Raw genomic sequence first — 26,021 nt, 5'->3', positions numbered from 1 at the left:
CTCTCGTTTCTTGTTTAAATATTTATCTGTCATCCAACAGGGTGCAAGTGTGATTACTTCTGCAAATTAGTTTCAACACACTCCTAGCCCAAGCCCGACTGTCAATCCTGTGAAAGAAACCACTCAATATGTAGCTCTCTGCCTTTCCTTCTTATGACTAATGATGAGAGTAGCTTTATCACATGACTACGACTCAGGCTCTGACCAACCACTTCAACTCCATACTCAGATCCAAGGCTGTCATAAACCTGCGAAATAGATATGGCACAGATTGTAGGATCCAGATGATGAGGAAACAGTGCTAGATTTGAGTAGTGCACTCAGAAAGGGTCTGTATACACTGCCACCCAGGGTTCAGCTGGAGATTAAATCAGGCTGGACACAGCTTGCAAACGATTCAGCAAAAACAAACTTTAGTGCACCCGTGTTTGCTTAGGCCCATGCAGCTCCCTCTCTGTCTCACCCCACTGACCTGCTTCCTACAGTTCAAATGAACTTATTCGGCTGCTTCTATTTCTAAAAGCATTTGTTTATTTTCATGAAGTGTTATTAGAAACTGATTACTTACTTTTCAGAGTATGGTATATGTGTGCGTGTCATCGATCAAAAGTAGATTTCATTTGTCAGGAAATCATGTTAAGTTGAACTAAACTCTGTGTGCATGTGTGTGTGTGTGTGTATGTGTGTGTGTGTGTGTGTGTGTGTGTGTGTGTGTGTGTGCAATCTAGCAAATAATTTGAAGGCTTGAAAACACTTCTCTGCACTCTTCAAGTGTACTGTTCCATTCCACTGGGTCACAGAAGAGCTACAAATCCTGCAGATAGCAATGGCAATAAAACTTGTTTAAAAGTGTGTTAAAAATCATTTGTTTTTTGCAGTGAAAGCTGATCTGTCTGGTCTGCTGCCAAACTACGCAGCATAAATAAAGATGTCTTGCAGATCACGCTATCATCAGTACAGGCCCAGAAAGCAAGTGAAATAGGAATTTATTTCAGTCTAGAATTGGGGACGGGCCAAACCACGCAAAATAAATACAACTCTCGACCAGTCCATCTGCATAACATAAGAAACTACCAGAGCTGAAATAACGCTGTCCAAAGAACATCGTTCATAACATGGTAACTTAATTAAAATGTTTGTGAAGGAACACAATATGCCATGATTTTCGACATACTCAAATACTAACAGCTAATTTTCTTTCCAAAATTTTAACATCCATACAAGGCATTTAATTAATACAATGTAAATTTATACCATGGGAACTAATGGTTATTAGAACTTGTGCAAGATGATTTAAGATTTATCATGCAACAACAAAGTGGGCCACAGAAGTCATTACTTGCTGATTAAAATGAATAATTTAAGTTTTCATCATTCTTACAATGCAGGTCAAGAATATATAATAATCAAACCTGTTGGTGCATGCTGTTAGAAGAAAATGGTAAATAAAAGGGTACTGTGAGGTAATGTAATGTAATCAGATATGGAAGGGATACTGTTACCACTGATTTTTTTCCAGTAAAAGCATATTTTTGTTTTAACCTACTTACTATAACAGCTATAAACATGTGTTCCTTCCCAAGCCCTTCTTTTTTCTCTATCTTGACATTATTTGAGTTTGGCATAAGCCCTCCACCCTTCCATATAAGAAAAGCTCCATCACTGACTATTATAAATGCTATGACTGGAGCACTTCTTCAAAATACTAAAGAGGCATCACCCTGTAGTAAACTACTGCCACAGCTGAGACGTTATAGAAAAATCCTCTGATCAACAGATGGATAGATATATAGATGGATGGAAATACGTACGTACGTACGGACGTACGGACGGATGGATAAATGGATGATCAGAATCATCACAGAAGTTCAAAAATAGAAATAAAACAACAGTAAGAATTATTTTAACTGGTTTTACAGCTGCATTGCGTGAGTAAAGCTGAATAGCTGAATATAATATTGTTTAGAGATCTGTGTCTAATTTCTGATAGTAATTTGTGTTGTTATGTACATCCCTGCAGAAATGCAGTTTGTGGTAAACACACTTAGCTCCTGTTACTCCCCCATGCTCTCCAGCTGCATTCTCCACACATCCTTATTACATCACTCCAGTCCCCCACTACTGCACACTTCTTGGGCCCCTTTCTGTTTTTCTCTTCTATTTCTCTCCTGAAATGTTCCTTTTGTTTTTGATCGGTAACATTTGGGCGTCCATATGCCTTTGAACCAAAATATCCTTGAGAAATAACAGGCTGCTAATGTCCTTTTGTGTGTTACTGTTTGTGGCCTAAACCATGTCTATGAAATGGGGACAAAAAGCCTTTTCTTTTCTTTTCTTTTTTTTTTTTTTTTTGTCTGCTTGAAGTATGAAAAACAGCAGCTAAATCAAAGACACCTCATTACTATTTTTTTTTTTATTTTATTTCCTTGTTCAGATTCCAACATAATAAATACTCATGCATCAATGAGAGCCCAATGTGTTTTATATCATGTGATTGGAAAATGTAAATAATTCACAAGACATGTCTAACAATTTCCTCATTTTGAAATTCTATCTGCAGAAATACAGGATAAAACATTGCCAAACCATGATGGGACACCAACTTTCTAATTACAGCCACTCACATTAGTTTATATCTTCAAAGGTCCCCTAATATATTCCAATGCACAAAAAAACAGCGTAATGGAAAAACATAATTGGAGCCACAGAGACAAACAGTTTATTCAACAGAGGCTATTGTTTTGATTATTTAAACATGCAATTTGTGCATAGATATTAAGAATACTAACAACTAAAAGTGAGGGGATCACATACTGCAAACATCTCAAATGTTAGAGGAAGTTGTTACTTGTTCTGTACATTACAAAACTGATCTATAAGGCAGAACAAAAAGAAAAAATATCATAAGCTTTGATCTCCATTTGCTCCACATTATTTTTGGCACCCATCATTCCAAAACGTGATAAATTCGACAAATTTAAGAGCCCAGGCTCTAAAAGAATTAAGAGAAAATGAGCTGGAAGATAAAATCAGATGCTTATATGTCATTTGTAAGAGATGCATTGAGTGAAAGTCATATTCCTCCTTTTTGTCTTTCCTCTAACAAACAGGGATTTTAACTTATGTGGTAAGAATGTCAGTTTTTTGCTCAGTGCTTAAAACCAGTGGCTGCCCAATGACCTGTTCAAGTTCAGCATTTGTGATAGTGAGCTGGCACATGTTTGGTCAAAAATGAATGTGTAATTATGTATTTTGGGGCGTGGATCTGTAGTTACACAATCAGAAATCCCTTCAAAAGTTGCACAATGTGAAATGTTAGTAGTGCCATAAAAGGAACAAAATGTGCTCACTCAGGATTCACTCCGCTTCCTGAACTGGCGACAACAATCCATGTGACTTCCAATCATCCCCCATGATTAAAACTTTTTCCTTCACCGAAAACAAGAACTCAATGTGTCCCCTGAGAAAGTATTGATTGGTTCCTTAAGAGGGACGAAAGAAGCATAGTCTTTATTTATCCAAGTGGAGATATATATTACATGTGTGAGCATGTATACACTTCATAGCCTCAGGCTGATATAGGCTCTTATTGCGCATCTGAAAGTGGAAAAAGCAGGACGGGGCAGGAAAAGCTTTCAGAGCAAGAAATGAGAGTTGTGATACATACCAAACGAGAAAGACAAAAGCAGTGCTGTTTCATCACATGTTCCAGGACAGCTCTCTGTATCATTATCTATTATTTCCTGTTATTTCATATAAGGAACGTCATTTGTTTGTTAAAACACTGTGTCTAAGGAGCTGCTTTATAAACAACACTATGGAATTTGTGGCTAGAAAAAAAAGCAGGAGAATTTCCAATGGCTTATTTTAAGTAAAATGGAAAGTAAAAAAGACAAAGGTTTTACATTCTCAGATTTACAATGACTTTCTGAGCAGTGATGAAGCAGCAGTTAGGAAGAACAGACCAAAATCACTGCTGAAATGACAGCTCTGCCTTTGGAACCACAATAACTTTGAGGAGCAATGAATTTATACATACACAAAAAGTACCCCTGCCACACCCAGTAAAATATTTACAACATGGCACCATTTCAACAATTCTTGATTGTGGTCTTAAATAACATAGTAGCATTTTTTTCTGGTTGGGTTACATGCATCCCAGCAGCCTTCCTGTGATTTTTCTCTTCACTGAGAATAATTAATCTCAACTGAATGTGATGTAGAGAACAGCCGTTATGTTGTTTTCTTTTCTGTCTGGAAATGCCATTAAGGCAGTTGTAAAACACACAGTTCTACGTTCATCTGCATGTTCTTATAGGTTTCTGCTAGCCATACAAATAAGCCTATAGCTGTTTCACAGTGGAAACTCAGGGTTGTTAAAATATGGGAATGGACATATGGTGCTCATGAAACCGGTACAGGAGTTGGTCCATTTAGTTCCTCGGAGTGTAACTACACTTCATGGACTTGATTTGTAATGAATGGCGTGCTATGGTTTAGGCAGCATATGTGTAAACTTATGTGTGATGGTAACACATTTCTGAAAGGGAATAGCAGTAAGGAAAGAAAAGTATGAGTAAAACCTAACCTAATTAGATACACAATTTTTTAATTAGGAAGGGGTTGGGTGGTATTTTGTTCTTTTTTTATATTTCACACTTTATGGCCTAATCTATGTGGACACCTGACCATCACAATAATGTTGTTGAACGTGGCATTCCAAATTTATTCCAACCTTCTTCTGTTATATTTATCCCTACACTTCAGGAAAGGTTTTAGTCAACTCAGGCACTGATTTCGGGTGAGGAGGTCATGTCGGTGTTCCAGTTCAACCCAAAAGTGTTCAGTGGTGGTGAGGTCAGGGATCTGTTCAGGCCACTCAGGATTTGTCATTTCCAACCACCAAATCATGTCTTTGTGAAGCTTTGTCACTATGTGAATGAGGGCATTGTAATGCTACAGCATACAAAGACATTTACTTTCAAATGTGTTGAAAACAGCTTGGGGAAGAGCCACATATGGATGTGATTTTGATGGATGTTACAGAGCCCACAAACTTTTTGTCATACAGTTATTATTATAAGCCATTATGCACTAACATTTACTCTACTCCTCATCTATCAGTGGAATATCCAGGAATAAAAGCACCACCACACATAATACAAACTAGTATTGTAATCATTGCAGTAAATCTAATATTTTAATTGTTTTTTTTGTTTTTTAAAGGATGTGCAAACAAATATATAGCAATAGTGTCTGTAGACATTAGTGTTGGATCTATGATGATCGCAAATGTTGAGCTATTTTATGAGTTGCTCAGTAGCTCCTGGTTCCATTATCTCAAATGACTTTATAATAAAGGAAAGAACATTACTAATAATATTACATTCCAGTGCTCATGTTAGTTCTCACTCTCCAGTGTTCTGTATTGAGAGACTATAATCACACTGTTGATATCACCCAAATGAGGATGGGTTCCCCTTTTGAGTCGGGTTCCTCTCAAGGTTTCTTCCTCATAACATCTAAGGGAGTTTTTCCTTGCCACAGTCGCCATGGCTGCTCATCAGGGATTAACACACATCATTCACCTTAACTGTTAAATTCTGTAAAGCTGCTTTGAGACAATGTCTGTTGTGAAAAGCGCTATAGAAATAAACTTGACTTGACATGACATTATTTTACAGATAATGTGATTCTTGGCTGGAGAAAATGTGAGTACTCATGCCTTGGGTGTGTATGTACAGAAAATGAATGAACAGAAAAAGTCTTTACTGTAGTACAGAAAATGGATTTCAGGGGAAGAAGTGTGATAAATAGGGGATAAATATAAATAAGCATTTAAATTACTTTTAGTCTTTTAGAGACAGTTGTACCATATTTCCTTGAAATTTTCTTTCTTGAATTGATTTACTTTGTCATAACCCTAAAGCTAAACTTCATCTAATCCTTATTGCTATCACAAATTTCATAACATTTTATGCAGCCCATGTCTTGAATCTTAAGAATTCTTAAAAATTTTAGGTGTGAGGCCATGTATGATGAACAATAGTACACAAAATGTCATACAAATCTCATGCTGTGTGTAAAGTAATTATACAGATAGACATTTGGGTAAAGCTTGATTTAGCTCAACAGAACCCCTATTTCTCACTGCAGGCTTTCTGATACCTTCATGGGATGGAGGTCATTATAGCATCTGTGTTCCACCTGGTTGTGATGAAAATGTTTGACATCTATCACAACGTGTCTTGTGATGTAATTAGTAAACGCAAAAGCGAGCGTGTTTCAAATGAAACTGAGAAGGGAAAAGTATAAACTTCCAGCTAAACATAAACATTTCAAAACATGTTTGACACCTCAAGGTCCTGTATTAAAAAGGTGTTCATTTTAAAACTTGGTTGTGATTCTGTAGAGTAACATCTCCTGTGACATTACTTACACGTCAGGCCATAATCCTATCAGCATTTTCTTTATGTTTAAAGTCAGACTTTGAACACAGTCGTTTGATCTTCATCAAAGATGTGTTGTATATGTCAAGAGTGGTTTAAGCTTTAAGAGTTTGACTCTAGCATGGAACAGCTTTTGAGGGCCCAGTATTGGAAGTTTGAAATATAGTGCTGTGTCCTCTTTTAGAGAAGTTAATAGGTAGCCAGAGGCCTGTGCACACCTGAACATGATCAGAGCGTGGAGGGAGGGAAGTCTCCCTTGGGGGAATATCGGCACACGTGTACACACCCATTCTCATGAGCCCTGTGTTTACACATCTGTGCGCCGTCTAGCCGATGTTTCTCTCACAATCTCTGGCCTTTGTCGTCACAGAAAAGGAGGCAAATACGGGATGCTTGTTTAATCTTCTCCTGGAGTTTAGAAGAGAGAAAAAAGGAGGGCAAGAAAAAACTTTTCCTGCCTATTCTAAGCCAAGATCCTCCAAGGTCATGCCAAAGTAAATATTTATGGAGCTTGGTTGATGAAAAGAAGATGTAGGCGTGGGGTCAATCGAATGGCTTTTGACCCTTTTTCAGATAGTCCTCATATGTTAAGAGCTAAAGCACTTATCAGCCTTGCCTTTTAACCAAGACCAAGCATATAGCATGATTTTTCTCTGCCCACAGTGTTTCAAACTTCTACAACTAATGCCTTCAAATGAAAAACAGCTAAGTGAAGGGAAGTGAAAGAGGAAAGGATTAGAACATGCAGTGACAGCACTGTCCAAGTGATCTGCTTCTAGCATTTATTTTTCCTCCTCCCCTTTTCCACTTCGATTTCCAAGTACTACTTTGTCTGTACTTCCCTATAAAAATAAACCACAACCATGGGAATCTTGACTTGTTCATCCAAGCTATCTTCACTGAAGGAACATCACTCTTGCTTTTGGAGCATGCAACCCAAAATCCTTGCATCACTGTACACATTTTGAGTTTTTTAAAGGAAAACTGGCTGAGCCGAATAAAGCTCAGTATTTATAAAGTTCACATAACTGTCATCAGTGGAACCTCAAATCCAAATCAAAGCATGCGTGAAGATTATGAAAGAATAATGTTCCATCTATTATGGAAAAAAATTAATAAAATGAGTGATCTGTAAATTTGTGGTTGTGTATATGAGCAACATTTAGTCAGAGCTTAAAATGTGCACCCTGGACATTTTACTGTTCTGCCTGTTACTCAGAGCCTCTAAAATTAGTCCTAATTGCAGCCTAAAAAGCGAGGAAAAAACAGAAATGACATCCAGTCATGGCCACAGCCTCGCAGCTACTCATCCTCTCAGCATTTGGATCTCTAAGAACAGCATGTCCTCTGCTAAAGTTACGGGGCCACACGGCGCAGGGAGGGCCAGTGTGAATCCACTCTCTGCCACCACAGATACCACAGTCTTTAGAAACATCACTCTATTCACACGCTCCCTGTCTGGTTAAATCCAGTTTGATACAGAGAGCCACAAGGTTCATCCATCATCTGACACAACAGAAGTATATTATCCTCATGCCTGTGAAATATAAGCTCTGTAGGTTTGTGCTTCCTCTGGCTTGAAAATGGGTCAAATGAGATGTGCAAGACCTTTACTTTTCATTTGAAAGTACACAAAAAATGTTAAATTCATCTCAGCCTGTGATTAATGGAAGGGGAAAAAATGTGAGCTAAAGGAGTGTGCAGACAGGATCCTGCGTGGAAATACAGGTCTGTGATGATACTTTAATAAGCACAAAACAGGCTGTGTCACAGGAGATAGCAATGCTGATTGAGATGAGGGCTTTCAAAAATGACAGTCAGCTGGACCGAACTGCAAAATGTTAAACCCAGCCTTAAACGCCACAAAACTGCATGTGAAAAAGCTCTCTTTGCTACCCCAACGCAGCTCAGAGTTGACGCTTCTTTCTGTCTGTGTGCGTGACGCGTATCCCAAGAGTCTCAAGTCATGTACACACAATTACACTCCCTCCTGATATTTTGGAGCTCATATGATTTTATCATTCTCTCTGCAGATTTGAGGTCATTTCCAGAGCCTGGCCTATAAACTAATTCTATTTGAATCCATGTGCATCCAATCATCAGTGACTGCACATTTCCAGGAAAATATGCAATTTTTGAAAAGCTGAAGCATTCTTTAGGGATAGTTCAGGGGTTTATGTAGTTTCGTTTGGAAGGAGAGAGAGAGAGAGAGAGAGAGAGAGAGAGAGAGAGAGAGAGTAAGAGAGAGGGGTGTAATTACAATTACAATTATAACATCATGTCTGCCTTGTCACACAGAAGTCAAATGTACATCTGTTTAACCCACTCAACTTTACATTTTACTTTACTGCTCTGTGAACTATTAGATTGCAGATATTACTCTTTATGTAGTGCTGTGAACAATGAGTTTAATGCTTCAAAATTAAATCTGTATGAATGTCATCTTGTCAATTGCATGGGGCAGATTTAGATCAGGGCTGTTTTAAGAAATCTACCACTCTATGAAGGGCAAAATGTGAATATATGCGGATGAAAACCTGCTCCACTGATGGGTCTTGAAACTACAGACCTTTACTATTAGTTTTGCTGTAGTCACTTGATATTTTATACAGGAATTAAGATGATTAAAAATAGGTAACCAAAAAAGAAACTAGAATATAGGAATTTCAATGTTAAGACCATGTGAGTGACACTTATTTCAAATTATTTCAATTATATTATTAAGAATCCATACGTTGTAGAAGCAGAGCCTTACTGATTAAAACCTATAGGGCAAAAATAATCTTTGCCGGCTTCTGATGTTACGTTAATTAAGAACACTGAAATGTTTTAATCACACATTCCATAGGGTTTATCGTTCAATTTATTCATGACTCATTCCACAAATTAAACACAGATGCCCCTTTGGGTATGTGCAGTACATACCCTAATAGGCACATAAGCAGCTAGGACAGGCCTGAAAAAAAGATCATTAAAATGTAAGGAAATTACACATTTATTTTATCACAAATACACAAACATGTGCACAAAAATCAATAAGAGCTTAAGTCATGGTGAAAAGTAGATGGACTGAATGAGGATTCACTGGGAAAGAGGGAGAACAGAATGTCTCAGGCTCCAATCGGCTCAGCAGCTGTAAGAGATTTAGCCGAAGAAAGAAAAAGACTGTGGTTCAGTTCCAACACTTCTGTTGCAAGTTAGAAAGCTACACAACAGTATTCAGATTGAATGAATGCAGTTTAATACTCTTTAATAAAAGGTGATTCTGAGAGAACAACTTAACCATGCTGAGATACGTTAAGCCTAAAGCGATATGCTTAGGACAATAAAATAACAGGTTCTTTTGTTTCTTTTGTCTGTCAGTAAAAACAAGATTAGTACCCGAGTAAGTGATGACAACTGGGTGCCTGTGAATCTGAGCTGGTGATGACGGCCTCATGTGCAAGGCAGAATGAGCCTGGTGTTGACTAGGCCTTTCTGCACATGTAACTGTGAAGCAACAATAGTACCTATAATGTCATAGCATGAAAAAGGTGCAAAAAAACACAAGTGACCCTGACAAGAATTTGCCATGATGTGAGTAAAGTGAAAGAGACAGAGGAAAGGCAGAATTAAAACACTGGTGAGCAGTCTAGAAGACAAGGGGAAGAAATTCACTTGTAAACCACCAAAGCAAAACCTTTGGCCTCAGATTGTAGGCAAAGATTTAATACAATCAAGTCTCTGCAGAGCACAGATGCTACCTCAAAGCCCTACAGCAAGCCTCCAGGTCCCAGCATGCTGTTAAACAGAGAGCAGGATAGATGCTCAGAGGAAACGGTTGGCTCTGCTCCTGTCTGCACTTGCACACCAGATGCGCTGTGCCTCAGCTCTGGAATGTGTTTGTGAGAGCAGTTTAACCACTGACCCGCCCAACCATTACCACAGAAATCTGATCCTGTCAATTCACTCCACCTCCTCCTCAATATGTTTGTCTTTATGTGTGTGTTTGCTTCCTCTTCCTCCTTCTTTCTTCTTTTTCTTCCCTTTCCTAACTTCTCTCATTTTAATTTTGTCCTAATCAGCTCTCAAAAATGTTACTGGACCTCAAACACACTGGCTGTATAATGGTGCTCATTGAGAGTGTTATGGCAATAAAATAAAACTTGTTAGGGCTGAATTTCTGAAAAGATTACACAAAAAAACTAATTCTGTCTTCCTGCTGTTTCTGTTATGAATCCTGTGATCCAAATATGTCAGTCTGCTAGTTTTCTCAGGATACAAACTTTAAATGATGAAAACCCATTCAAATGAACACAGTACCTGTCTTCCATCTCAAAATATTTATAGTTTCTATATTGGTCAGTTACCAAAGCAAATATAAGAAAAGTACAAATTTGAGGGAAGGACAGTGACGTGGTTGGATTTCAATCAAATACATACAAGTACAACTGCTTTTCATACAAACTGATTAGACAGGAACCTCTTCAACTATATAGAAAGGAAGTCCACAGAGCCATCAAAGTACAGATTTAGTATAATGTAAAAATAACTCAACTATTCAATTAGACACAAACAGTATATTGCTAAATGTTTGCAGACACCTGGTCATAAATATGGTATGTGTTTTTTGAGCATCGCCTTTATTCCCAATTTGCTCTTATATTTCCCTTTATTTTTCTTTAAAGATGTTCCACTAGACTTTGGAGTGTGGTTGTGGAGATTTGGAGGTTCCTCAGCAACATAGGGCAGTCAGGTACTAATGTAGGTGAGGTGAGGAGGCCTGGGGTGCAGTCAGTGTTCCACTTCATCCCAGAGGTGTTTAGTAGGGTTGAGAATTAGAGCTCTATAGTACACCATTGAAGATCTTTCTTCCCAAACCATGTAAACCGTATATTCATGGAGCTCGCTTTGCGCACAGGGGCATTCTCATGCTTGAACAGGTTTCGGTTTTCAAGTTCAAGTGAATGCAAAATTGTTTTATACTGCATCTAAAGACATGCTATCTAATTGTGTGCCTCCAGCTTTGTGGTAACAGTTTGGAGAAGAACCAAATATGGCAGGAAATGTCATGTTTCCGCATACATTTGGCGAAATAGTGTATATATTTTGGCTATTTATCACACCCAGAAAACAGTTTAGTTAAAAGTGTCATTAGATATGAGTTCAGATTCAAAATAATTACAGGATTAGCTGGTTTTGAGATAATACGGTTTGGATCAAGCCCAATCTCGAGTAGAAAAACAGGTTTACAAAAATAACTATAAACATGTCATTATAATTTAGTTTATGGTGAATTGTGGTTTTTTTGCATTTTCTAACAAAATAAAAAAATGATGGTACCATGGCTATGCTTCACAAATCTCTGGAAACCCCCCATAAGCCCCATTAATGAAACATTTTTAGTGAGAGTTTTCTCTGGTAATTATGGGTTCAAATCAAACTTTTCAGCAACATGTTCCCTGTATATAAATTGCTAAATTCTTTCTCAAATGTTTTTACATTTCCCAACCATTTATCCTGTCTATTATTCACAAACTACCATGGAGTATACCTGCACATAATGAGTTACCTTATTCTAAAGACTATGGATAAGATGCAAAGTACCTCTGTCTTTCTTCATTTGCAGACCAGAAAGCACAATGACTTTTACCTCAGTTTCATTTCAGTTGATCTTGATCTCTCCGATATCTGTCTGCAGGCTCTTTAAACTCCATCCAAGAAGAACTGTCAGCCATCCAACTATTTCAGCCTCACGTCTCTTGGCTCTTCTCACCTGCATTATGTGCTGACTGATGCCACAGCTTTATTAGGCTGTTAGGAATCAAAACAGCTCAGGAATGTTAGCAAAAGAACAAAAACAACCATAAACGTAAGATAATGCTCACAAACTGAGGAACCAACACTTATGAGAGCACTGACAATTTGAGCAAAGCAGAAAGATAATGGAAATCAAAAAGGATAAGTCGTGAAAGAAAATATGTTACACTTTGACTAATGTGTTATCAGTAGGAATATCAAAAAAGAACAGCAGAAGAACGTTAGAAAATCATTTAGAGGGGAATAGTTACGTGTTTCCTCAAAGTGGATGTAAATAATTGTCTCAAATTCAAGTTTAATAATTGTTCGCGTTATGCTACACTGTAATGAAATAAAGCTGCTTGAATAGTTTACTTCCAACATCTTCAATCTGGTGTTCATAAAGATGCATCAGTGTACAGAGACTCAATCTCAATCCTGTCTAATGTCTCTACAACCAAAATTCATTTTAGGTTCAACCTGTAACGTTTGGTCTCAGGCTGCAGCTAATCAAGGTTCTAGAAAAGCTGCTCAATTGGATTATATTACAGCCCCTGAGGGTAAATGAAAATGATCTTTAACAGAACACTTGCTCTTGATTATTTCTCTTGTACTTGCAGTGGCTTGCAATGTTAAAACAGATATTAACCTGTACCCTATCAGTAAAACCAGAGACTCTGGAACTTGTCAGAGACTGTGGGAGAATTTAGGGGTTGCAGAGAAAAACTGCTTTTTCAAAGAATCTGCACCTTATTTAACTACCTCTGGTTGTGCTGGGTTTACTACCAGACCTTTGCTGTAATAAATGTTTAAAAAAGGGGGGAAAGACTAACAAATTAGAGATTTCTCACACATACCAATACACTGGTCTCACAGTCCTCTCTAAAAGAATAGGTGTTAGCCCTGAAGTGTGTGTGTTAACAAGTCAGTGTACATGTTTCTGTATGCAGGGAAAGAAATACTTAATAATTGTTTAATAATATATATATAAAAAATGGTTTCCTGAATGTGTCTGGAAGCTCTCCAAGTACTCCTGATCATTAAAACCATCTATTCTAGTTTTAATAGGCCTAATCACAGACAGACACGGAAGTGCTATGGAAATCACAGCACGTTTTAAAGTCCAAATTACATTTACATTTACAGCATTTAGCAGGCGCTCTTATCCAGAGCGACTTGCAAAAGTGCTTTGAGTCTCTATCAATTAATAAATCAACACTGGTTCACCAGATTACAAACTTAAGATAGTCTTTTTTTTAACTAAGACAAAGCAAACCCGGAAAAAAGTGCTAGTTTACATGTTTCAGGAAGAGGTAGGTCTTCACCTGTCGCTTGAAGATGTCGCTTAAAGCTAGTGACTCCGCTGTTCAGACATCTAGGGGAAGTTCATTCGACCACCTTGGTGCGAGAAAAGAGAAGAGCCTTAAAATATACTTACCTTTTTCCCAGAGAGAAGATGGGTTCAGGTAGTGTGATGCAGTGCGAGGAGTGATCAGGTCTCTGAGGTAAGAAGGTGCTGGTCCATTTCTGGCTTTGTAGGCAAGCATCAGTGTTTTGAATCTGATGTGTGCAGCTACCTGAAGCCAGTGGAGGGAGCGCGGCAGTGGTGTGGTGATAGAGAACTTGGGCAGGTTGAACACAAGTGATACCGCTGCGTTTTGGATCATTTTCAGTGGACGAATAGCGTTCAGAGGTAGACTTGCCTGGATGGAATGGAAATGTTTGAATCTTTCTGATGTTGTAGAGAAGGAACCAACACGAACTCATCACATTAGCAAAATGTGAGAAAAAGGACAGTTGATTGTTCATGGTTACCCCAAGGTTGAGAGCGGTGGCTGAAGGGGAGAGCAGAGAGTTGTGAAGAGTTATTCAGAGATCCTGACCTGGAGATGAATCACCTGGGATGACTAGCAGTTCAGTTTTACTGGGGTTGACTTTCAGTTGATGAGCACTCAGCCACAAAGATATGTCCACCAGGCATGCTGAGATCAAAGCAGAAGCTGAGGTATCTGAGGAAAGGAATGGGAAGATGAGTTGAGTTTCATCAGAATGGCAGTGGTAAGAAAATGCATGTGAGGATGTGACTTTATCAAGAGAGTGAGTATAGCTAAAGGAAAGGATAGGACCAAGTACTGAGCCTTGTGGGACACCAGTGGAAAGTATGTGTGAAGCAGATGTAGACCCCCTCCATGTTACCTGGTAAGAGTGATCTTTCAGGTAGGAATCAAACATTCCCATGCAGCTCCATGGACACCAAGGCTCCTGCGGGTTGTCAAGAGTGTTTTATGATTGCCCATGTCAAATGCTGTTAAAAGGTTGGGGAGAATGAGGACAGATGACAGCTTGGCTCATCTAGCAGCATGTAGTTTCTTAGTGACAGTCAAAAGGACCGTGTCTGTGAAATGTGCCGCTTTGAAGCCAGACTGGTTGGGGTCTTGGAGCTTGTTCTGTGAGAGACAGACAGTTCCAGAGTTTTAGAAAGAAATGGGATGAGAAATGAAATTAACATTGATGGAAGGTTGGAGGGTTGAGGGGCTTATTGAAATGACACATTTTACAGTTGTAAGAAATATAACTTTAATGAATTACATGTCCTTAAAGTTAGGTTAAAAAAAAATAGGTCATGCTAAGTTTTAATTTTTAAATTAGGTACACGGGTTGTAGGCTAAATGACTACAAACTATTCTGAAATCCACTAAGTTGCCAGGAGCATCTGTGATATTAAACATTGAATTAAAATCTAATATCTACTAATAGCTTGAAAATAAACCTCAGGGTTTAGCAATTTTACAACATGAAGTTGCACTGATGGCTTAATAAGAAGGCTGAGTTATTACACTCTTTCTCTCTCTCTCTCTCTCTCTCTCTCTCTCTCTCTCTCTCTCTCTCTCTCTCTCTCTCTCTCTCTCTCTCTCTCTCTCTCTCTCTCTCTCTCTCACACACACACACACACACACACACACACACACTGTGATGGTTCATGCCACATTTACTCCAATTGCAAAAACACATAAATAGAAACTGTGTTCTGTGTTCGTTCAAACTAAAAAGCTCTATACCTATAGTCCTGTCATCTGTCCTTTGCATTAATTGTACTTTAAAATGTATGATAAAGTTAATACTTCTCAATTGTATTTCACGTCTTCTCAAATCACTGCTCGTGGCATGTTACTGATGCATCAGTGACTTGTCTGCATAGAAGTAATGTATCAGCTCAAATTGTTTATAATCTAAGGGTGTGTTTCACTCAGAGAACTCACTTGACACTATCACTGATCTACAGTCTGGGCTAGAAAGAAATCAGCCCCCACTGCCACCTCATGCAGTTCTGAGAGTTTTCTTATGACCACTGCTGGTTCTTTTATGCTTTGTCCCCAGAATAATTCACCACCAGAAATGTGATGAATAGGTCAAAAATGAAAACTGAATATTTTTTAAAAACTTCTAACCCATGCGGTCACCCGTAGGTAAGAGTATTTAAGTGACTAGCATCTAAACTTATTTGCAGTTTCGCTGGCTAAAAATATGCTTCCTCTGGATCGTTCTACTGCTTAATCTCTTTGTTCTACATTTAATTATTCTCTGAAAAGAGGAGGGACAAATGAAAGGGCTATTTCAATGTAGTAGAATCCCCCTGAAGTATACACTAACAAACTCTTCTCTGGTAAAAACTGGTGTAAAATACTATTTGCTAAGCAGTGGTCTGATGTCAATGTACTGATCCCCCTTTTATTGGTGGATGGTGTAGATAAGTTGCACAGAACAACAACTGTTTACCAAACCAAACTATGTTGTAAGTGCCAAATAAAATAGCTAACCTGTTTACATAAAAAGTTTATGCACCCTTTAATGCAATTTAATTCAATTCCATTTTATTTGTATAGCATAAAAGCAACCTTTACGAATATAACTTTTAAATGTATGCAAGATACTGGCAACAATTAAAAGGATAAACTCTCTGAATTGGTATGAGGAAGAAACCTTAAGAGGAACCAGACTCAAAGGGGAACCCATCCTCAACTGGGTACAGAGGTGGGAAGTAACGGAGTACAAATACTTTGTTACTGTACTTAAGTAGATTTTTCTGGTATCAGTACTTTAGTCCACTATTTATTTTTCGGACAAATTTTTTACTTTTACTCATTACATTTTTACAAAAATATCTGTACTTTTTACTTCTTACATTTTCAAAACAGGCTTATTACTTTAGTTTAATCCATTGATTTCGTGAAATATCAAATTTTTCTTTTCACTGAGCCGATTTTAGCCGAACAACCGATTTACTGTTACTGTGCATCTTTTTCAATCCGCTGGTGGTTTCTCTGCTTGTGTTCTATATGTGGATCTTCAGTCTGGATACATTCATTAGGAAACAACATTTTTAATTAGTTTTGTATTAATATATATACAGTACAGACCAAAAGTTTGGACACACCTTCTCATTCAAAGAGTTTTCTTTATTTTCATGGCTATGAAAATTGTAGAGTCACACTGAAGGCATCAAAACTATGAATTAACACATGTGGAATTATATACATAACAAAAAAGTGTGAAACAACTGAAAAATGTCATATTCTAGGTTCTTCAAAGTAGCCACCTTTTGCTTTGATTACTGCTTTGCACACTCTTGGCATTCTCTTGATGAGCTTCAAGACGTAGTCACCTGAAATGGTCTTCCAACAGTCTGGAAGGAGTTCCCCGAGAGATGCTTGGCACTTGTTGGCCCTTTTGCCTTCACTCTGCGGTCTGTGGAGGCCAGGTCATCTGGCGCAGCACCTAATCACTCTCCTTCTTGGTCAAATAGCCCTTGATGCCTTCAGTGTGACTCTACAATTTTCATAGTCATGAAAATAAAGAAAACTCTTTGAATGAGAAGGTGTGTCCAAACTTTGGTCTGTACTATATATATATATATATATATATATATATATATATATATATATATATATATATATATATATATATATATATATATATATATATATATATATATATATATATATATATATATATATATATATATATATATACATATATTGCTGTCAAAATTACAATTATTGTAAACGGCACTAAATTGTATTAACGCTATCAATTCAGCGCGCATTTCTGTTTTTACCATTTTTATAAAAAAAAGTAAATACATAAATAAATAACTAAATATAAAAGAAGCGAAATTAAAACCTCCAGCAAAACATACACTTATTCACGAACGTCCCTTCTTTACTTAGATATACAATAAATAAATAAATAAACTCCACCGAAAAATTATTTTAATTAGTAAACTTTTGGTTTATTTTTGCGCCAAGTCTCAAATCAAACACCAAATCCGCCATGTTTTACACAATTTACCCTCTACGAGGTGCACTTTCTTCAGTATCACCTCATTAACTGTCCGTGTGGAAACATAGCAAAGGCTCTTGATGATGTCCACGCATCTCTGCACTGTTATAGCCTTTATATTTAATCACTGTACATATGCTTACATATATATCACATGCTGCAAATATGATACATATTTATCTGCACTATTACTACTTTTTGCACTTCTGGTAGATGCCAAACTGCTGTGTTGCTGTGTACCTGTACATTGCAATGACATCTATCGATCGATCGATCTATCTATCTATCTATCTATCTATCTATCTATCTATCTATCTATCTATCTATCTATCTATCTATCTATCTATCTATCTATCTATCTATCTAATACCAAATATTAATATGATGTGAGGTCCAGTTAACAGCTAAAACAGGTAGAAGTAATAACTACTTTTTACTTAAGTACATGTCAGAGCCAAGACTTTATAATCAGTACTTCAACTTTTACCCGAGTATTTTAAAACATGAGTATTTGTACTTCTACTTAAGTAATGGATGTGTGTATTTTTGCCACCTCTGCCTGGGTAACACCCAATGTTCATTTATTACAGTTCCATCATTGTTAATTTTATTAATCGTTCACTGATGGACGCTGTAGTCATAAGACATTGTAACATCATCTTGTCCTGATTTCTGCAAAAGTCTGTCTTGGAAACAAAGCTCACATATGGTACAATCTGACATGAATAATTATGTCATACGTGTAAAATTAACGAAAATGGCGACTGTAATTATTACCATGCAACACACACTTCCCATTTTGCCTTAGTCAAGGTTTCCTCCCTGTGTGTTGAGCCAAACATAAAAGCGATGCTGCCCCCAAGCGGCTTCAATGTATAACACCAATTTGAACGTAAAATAATTTAAATCACATTTTTACATAAAATTTCTGTTTTGAGCCTCTGACCACAAAAAAAAATAAAAACCTGGAAAAACACTAGAAATATTTCAGAATGTTAACATTTTTATTTTAACAAGCAGGCGCGCATAGATAATATGAATGATGATTAGATCCATAAATAAATAAATATATTACACTGCCGAACGTGTAGGGACCGCTGTTTTATTCTCTGCATGTCATGAAGCTTACTCAAGACGGTTTCTCTCTTTTTTTATTTATCTATTTATTTTTTTGCTAAACTGTGTGCAAAACACTGCTCCAGGTGAGGCTCGAACTCACAACCTCGGCATTGCTCTGCTTCGTACTGTCATATAAGTACCGCGCGCTAACCGATTGCGCCACTGGAGCTCGAGGACAGCGGGGCAAGAACACATCTTACATACGTACCAGCGCCATGCGCCGGCGTGCAATACTTAATACTTAAGTTTAACTTATAGGCACCAACATATAAATTCATATTGCCCCAAAGCAGATTTACAGAAATAAAGAGGCTATAAAATATGAATTTATATGTCGGGCACCGACATATAAATTCATAGTTTATAGCCTCTTTATTTCTGTAAATCTGCTTTGGGGCAATAGTCATTGTTAAAAGCGCTATTCGAAAACACCGAGTTGAATTGGAATTGAATTAAATTACTAGAAACGCAATAGTTTAATTAAGCAGTGTTATTTCACTGCGGTTAAACCAGCCGCACTTTTCTTTTTGTTGCGCGTCTAATTGTGCACTTACGGTATGGGTGGTGGGCGTGGTCAAAATAAACGTGAAGACGCTCCAGAAACAAAAACAAAACAAAAAGACATAAACAATAATACAAATCTCAGTGCATTTTTAATCATGTTGAAATTTAAACACTAAAACATTTTCCTTTATAGGTTTAATCAATCAAATAATTCTCATTTAGAGCGTCTGTCTATTTCAACTCGTTTTGCTGTGGAGTTTTTGGAGAAAAGAAGAGGAAAAATCACTCCAAACATCAGTGCTTTTTCAATCATGTTCCATATTCAAACCCTGATAAAACATTTTCCATTAAAGGTTTGCTCATTCTTTTAAACAATTCTTATTTACAGTCTCCCTGTTTATTACTATATACAATTTCAAGTCATTTTACTGTGGAGTTTTTAAGAAAAGTGAAGGCAAAACCACTCCAAACATCAGTGCATTGAGAATTGAGAATGTAAATGAGAATTATTTGAAAGATTGATCAAAATTATAAAGGAAAATGTTTAATGAATGTTAGAATATGAGACATGATACAAATACACTGATGTTTGGAGATGTTTGGAGATGTTTAGCTGGGGCCTTCACTTTTCTCCAAAAACTCCACAGTAAAATTAGTTGAAATTTAGGAGTAATAGACATGTGTGTGACAGTGGAGTGGTGCGGTTGAAGAATGCTGAGGATTTAGTTACCAGGAAGGAGATAAAGAGGAAGACCAATTAGGAGGTTCATAGATGTGGTGAGGAAAGACATGCAGGTAGTTGGGTTGAAAGAGGCAGATGTAGAGGACAGGGTGGTATGGAGACGGATGATCCGCTGTGGCGCCCCCTAATGGGAGCACCCGAAAGAAGAAGAAGACAGAGACACTCTAAATAAGAATTATTTAAAAGATTGATCAAACCTATAAAGGAAAATGTTTTAGTGTTTGAATGTGGAACATGATTAAAAATACACTGAGATTTTTTTTTATGTCTTTTTGTTTAGTTTGTTTATAAGGGAAATGCCTTTCTGAAGCGTCTTTACATTTATTTTAACCACGCCCACCACCCATACCGTAAGTGCACGATTAGACGCGCAACACAAAGAGAAGTGCGGCTGGGTTAACCGTGTATTTTCCAGATCCGGCTGGGTTAACCGTGTATTTTCCAGATGCGGCTGGTTTAACCGCAGTGTTATTTCAGCGTTATAAAATCGCACTTGGCCTCTCGCACGCCCCCATGCGCCGGGAGTAATGGCTGCCTCTCATGCAGCTGTTTTATTGCAATTTGATCGATATTAACAAGATTATTCACAGATTTGTGAAAATGATTTCAAGACTGTGGAAGGTGACGACATGAAATGACGAGGTCTATGAATAGTATATTAATGATATTTACATAAATATTGAGCAATCAGACTTCTGCAGTTTTTTATTTTACAATAAAAAAAGACCCGAAACATAGAAAATGACGTTTATAACACAGATCAGAAATAAAAAAAAAAACTTTAGTAATTTCACATTTCATTAAAAATCATGTAATAATATAACAGACGAATCACTCCTTCATCACTGCTTCACCTGGCTTAGCTGATGCACGCGGTCCAGATGTGAATTCAATAAAAATGCATTATATTCTGTATATTTAATCATTTTTTTAAAGACCTCCAGTGATGAAATTCCTGTTTAAGTTGCTGATGTCACTTCCTTTAATATATTTTTTTTCCCCGAAATGTTAAATGGGGCATGGTTTTGTTTTCCGGTACTTTTGTTAATAAAGGGTCTTATAATTATTAGCTGGAATAGTGGATGTAATTGAAATACGACGCAGGTGCAAAAAAAAAAAAAAACAAGAAAATTATACGGATTACGACCACAAACGCCATTTGGGGAAACGCGGCGCCTCCAGTCTGCATTAGCAGCACATTGAGGAGGAGCAACACATTCTTCATCCTATACTTCTGCAGAAAGAACATCCAGCCATCACCTACCTACACCCTAACATATAGACTATTAGGTTATTTTTCATCTTAATTTTTTACTTGTCTAAACAGGTGAGTATTAGTTTGAGGTGTTTTTATTAGTAGTAGTAATTTACCGTAATTACATGCTTCTATGAGTTGATAGTAGGATGAAGAAATGGTCAGGCTGAGACTTAATTTTTTACCATATTTTATATATTCAAATATAATCAAACCCCTTTAAAACGTTAAATTCGAATCTAAGCTGTAAATCAGACCTGCTCATGTTCACACTGGTTAAACTCCATATATGGAGATCAGTTTATTACCACACATGCGGTTACATCATTCAGTATTTTTTCTTGAAATTTCCTCAAAAGGCTTCATAAGCAGGAAATGTTCCTCAAACACAGAGAGGTCTTGAACCTGTAAAAGAGACTTCTCCACCCAGTAGAACAGCTTCTCGGTAAGTCTCACTATATTTTCTGTATTTTATGAAGCTTGTATGAACTACTGTACTTTAGAAGACCAGTTTCACCTTAAACCTGGGGTGGGGTGGTTGGGGAACTACAGAAATGTGATATTTAGGTTAGGTGATAAACAGATAAGCGTTGTCTGAATACTTTCATGATTTATAGCAACATAATGTTTAGACCTGTGGGAAAATGGCTTAAATGACTCATGTTTCCCTTTATAACACTGGAGTACAAAATATATATAGAATTATCCTCAAATGTTTCATATATTTTTTTGGTTTATTACAAAATTTTTAAGATCATCTGTTGGGTAGAAGGAGCAGAGCCAGCAGTTTAACTAATGTTAATGTAAATCGTCATTCACAATTTCATTTTAAATCCTGTTAAAATACTACAACTTCTTCTTCTTTCAGCTGCTCCCATTAGGGGTCCCCACAGCAGATCATCCTTCTCCATAACCCCCTGTCCTCTACATCTGCCTCTTTCACACCAACTACCTGCATGTCTTCATTATGGATTTCCCCCTACATCCATAAACCTCCTTCTTGGTCTTCTTCTTTTTCTCCTTCCAGGTGGCTCCAACCTCAGCATTCTCCTACCAATATACCCCATGTCCCTCCTCTGCACATGTCCAAACCATCTCAATCTCACCTTGTCTCCAAAACATCCTACATGCACTGTCCCTCATTTCTAATCCTGTCCATTCTCATCACTCCCAACAAAAACCTTGACATCTTCAGCTCTGCTACCTCCAGCTCCACAATTCTTGTTAAAATATTAATTAACACTTTTGCGTGGCTAACATTTCTTTTAAGCTATTTAACAATAAAGTTCAATAAAGTTATCATTGCATCTGGTGCTTGAATTGGGAACTGGAGCAGAGCTAATAGTAATAAAGGCGCACTGAGGCAGGATTCGTGCTGGTTCAAGCTTGGCGAAGGAGGAAAAGATTGGTGCTGCAGCCATCGATTATTTTAGTGAGGAATATTTTAGCAATTATTCCATCGCTTAATCGAGTAATCAGTTAAGTAATAAATATAGTAATAAAAAAAATGCTAAATATACAAGAGAAATTAAAACAGGTATATTAGAAAGAAACAATTTGTTTCCTTTATAGAAGAATTTACATTTTTATTGCTGACATTGCATACAATAATATAAGTAAAAGCTAAACCAATTTAGTGCATTTTATTGCCATATAAATGCAAATATAAATCTAAAAAATACATTTTAGATTACTTTAAAAACGATAACTACACTGTATGGTGTTTTCCTTTGAAATGATCCCAAACTTTGGAAACTTATTGTGGTTTTCTTTGGCCTGAATCTTCTCCTTGTCCCTCGCTGTTTTCTCCCAATTCCTCCGTTTTTCATTTTGCAGCATCTTCAGTGTTCCCTGTCCTGAGCGCTGAGAGTTTAGCGGGTGGTGCATCAGTAATAATGGTCCATGGGGAAACACACAGTGCTCCGGATGTAGTGTAATGATAAAAATAATTTGCTTTGATTGCCTCTTTTTTGCATGCTTTTCATTTCAGCCTTACAACAGATAGCAAATAAGAGACATGGCCTTTTTTCACTTATGCCACTTAAGATTTTTTTTTTTTTTAACTAGAATTATCTAAATGATCTAGAATTACTTTCAATATTACAAAGACACAGCAACTGAGCACCTCCTAATTTAACAGATTTTCTATGCGGTGACCTGTTTGGGCAAAGTTAGCTTTGGTCATTTGTGTTAATGGGTATTTCCTGACCTTTTTAGTTGAGTATGTATGAAGAGGAATTGTAGTGGATATAATTAGAAAGTGTTTGTGTATGTAGCCTGTAAAACCTAATAAAATCGCAGACAGTTTGTCTGGCATCACAGGAGAGTGAGAAAAAGAAAACAACTGCCTTAGCGCCACTCAAGATGCAATTATCACATGAGGTCTTTCAATTCACATTGATCAATGTAAACTGTATATGATCAGAATAGTTATTAACGGTAAGGTTTTTTGTCTGCACTTATCATATAGCATTCTCTCTAATGTATGTATGTATGTATATATATATATATATATATATATATATATATATATATATATATATATATATATATATATATATATATATAATTACAACTGTTTATTATAACATTTGTAAATGTAAGTTTTATTTTCAGTACATACATTAATACTAATCTGTTCTTTTTTCTAAAATTACAAAACAGGTAAGGAAACCAGACTCAGGGCTTTGTTGCTGGTTGGGGTCAACTCTGAATGCTGTACATCATGACCAACAACAGCACTTGCATGGAAGCTCAGAGCTTTGTTGCCCCTGCACTAATTCCCATGTTGCTTTTGGACGTCATTTTGGGTTTACCTGGGAATATCCTTGCTTTATGGTTCCTTGGCTTTCGTGCTTCCTGGAAGTCAGCCAATATTTACCTCCTCAATTTGGTGCTGGCTGATATCCTGCTGCTCATTGCTCTTCCCTTTCACATTGACAGTTTGCTGCGTGGCAGATGGATTTTTGGGGTTCCTTTTTGCCAAATCAATTTGTTCATGCTGTCAGTCAACCAGTCAGCAAGCATTGCTTTCATGACTGTATTGGTGGTGCATCGCTTCTACATTATAGTTCACCCACACCATCCCGTTTCCCACCTAAACATTCGGAGTTTGGTAATGGTGGCCTGTGGAGTCTGGATAGTTGTGATGACCCTTCGCCTTCCGCTGCTCGTAACTCGGCTACTAAGACCAACTGAAAACTCATCTGTGTTACTTTGCCAAAATATTGACATATGGACAGACACTGGAGCAGGCATGAAGTTTCACAATTCACTTTATATGATAGAGTTTGCAATAGCTTTCCTGGTAGTAATCATATGTTCAGTGCGTATCTTTTACTGTTTACGTGAAAAAAAGAATCTGAGAAAGCACCGAAGAGTGAAACGGACCTTCTACGTACTTTTGACAGTGGTGATCATGTTGACCTTTTGTTTCCTGCCCAATTACATCACAGGCTTTGTGTCCTTCCTCAGAGATGTCTCCACATGCTCTTCATACCTTGTTTTGAGTCAAGTGTTTAGTGTTTCTTTATGCTTTGTGTTTTCAAACAGTGCTCTGGATACGGTTCTGTACACTTTAGCAAGTGCATACTTCCGAAACACAATCAAAGAAGCATCCAATTCTACAGGGTTTACCAAGTTTCGAATAAGTGATAAGCAATCGAGATCTCCTCGACGATCCTGAGCCATGGACTTTATATTATTTTACTACCAGGTCAGCATTGGTCACTTTAAAGCCTATTTTACATTGAAATGAAGGTGACATACATTCAGCAAGCAACAATTGCTTTCCAGTGGGTATGACTGACCGAAGTCAGGTTTTTCCTCTTTATATTTTAGCCTATTGTTTATTAGCTCAATACGAGCATAGCATGGAGAATCTGCTGTAGAAGTTGTTATAAAATCTGTTATAAAATCTAGACTGCAAAATACCGCATAAAAGCTGCATTTGTAAAAGGCCACTACCTACAGAAAATTTGTGCCAAAATGACTGTTCTGGCATAGTTTTCATGTAATTTTGAAAACACAAATATAATGGACACTGCACACTGCTTGGGTTAACACCAGGTTAAATCGAATATTTTCTTTTTTTGCCACTGCCCTTTTAGTGCATCCAGTGAGCTTTTATCTTTTCATTGTCAGGGCAGGAACTGATTACGTATTTCATGTTGGTTAAATTATAACTGGTGCAACCAATGCTGAAAGAGTTTGCAGCTCCACATCTGGTGCAACATATGCAACATATTATTGTCTAATTTTGCTGATGTTTAATTTGACACTTCTTTATGCATCTATTTTGTGATTCATTGACAAGATACTCACAAGGCTCTCACCTACAATTAATGGTGTATTGTAAATTTCTAAATTTAATGTTTTTTTATTTTTTGGTCTTGTAAAATAGGTGAATATATTTTTTATGTAAGCATTGTTTTCTGCTCTTGATACTGTAACAGTATATTTTCCCTCAGGAGCCATAGTAATTAAAACTTTTTTATGTATATAATGGTAGAGAGACACCTTAACAAATGTCGACAATAGCATACATGTTTGTACAGTCTCATATTTGTACTTCTTTAAGCTTAATCAATGAATGTATTTTATGCTTTCAGTCTGCCATTATTCAATACAGAGCTCCATTTACAAAAAAGAAAAACACTTATGCCATTTTGACAAAAGTTACAATGTTTTATATTATTTTATATTAAAATGTTTGTTTTATGTCTTTATTTATTACCATGAGGGAAGAGATTAAATAATAATTAATGCAATATATACAATCTTTTTTTATTGTTCTGAGTGTTTCACTTAACACATAACATACAAGAAAACACAA

At 37.0% G+C, this 26,021-nt stretch overlaps 1 protein-coding gene and 1 non-coding gene across 3 annotated transcripts; one reads left to right on the top strand and one right to left on the bottom strand.

The window, feature by feature from the left end:
- Positions 1 to 18,761: 18,761 nt before the first annotated feature.
- trnai-uau lies at positions 18,762 to 18,855 on the bottom strand. The gene is made up of 2 exons: positions 18,818 to 18,855; positions 18,762 to 18,797 (listed from the first exon to the last, which is right to left on the bottom strand). It is a non-coding gene; the product is annotated as a tRNA-Ile (tRNA).
- A 2,010-nt stretch (positions 18,856 to 20,865) lies between these two features.
- hcar1-4 (hydroxycarboxylic acid receptor 1-4) lies at positions 20,866 to 25,925 on the top strand. 2 transcript variants are annotated; one of them, XM_046852890.1, is made up of 3 exons: positions 20,866 to 21,259; positions 21,547 to 21,632; positions 23,852 to 25,925. In XM_046852890.1, exon 3 carries the CDS (start codon positions 23,901 to 23,903, stop codon positions 24,870 to 24,872), a length of 972 nt encoding a protein of 323 aa, XP_046708846.1. In that variant the 5' UTR covers positions 20,866 to 21,259; positions 21,547 to 21,632; positions 23,852 to 23,900; the 3' UTR covers positions 24,873 to 25,925. The 2 variants fall into 2 exon arrangements, with proteins under 2 accessions (XP_046708846.1, XP_046708848.1); XM_046852892.1 differs by having other exon boundaries at positions 20,866 to 21,632.
- Positions 25,926 to 26,021: the final 96 nt, after the last annotated feature.

This window comes from Silurus meridionalis, chromosome 7 (assembly GCF_014805685.1).
Source record: "Silurus meridionalis isolate SWU-2019-XX chromosome 7, ASM1480568v1, whole genome shotgun sequence".
NCBI lineage: Eukaryota > Metazoa > Chordata > Actinopteri > Siluriformes > Siluridae > Silurus > Silurus meridionalis.
Note: the sequence above shows the minus strand (reverse complement) of the source record. Positions and strands in the feature narration are given on the sequence as shown.

What these genes read in the sequence shown, in the direction of transcription:
- hcar1-4 (XM_046852890.1), top strand. Translation starts at nt 23,901, where the DNA reads ATGCTGTACATCATGACCAACAACAGCACTTGCATGGAAGCTCAGAGC.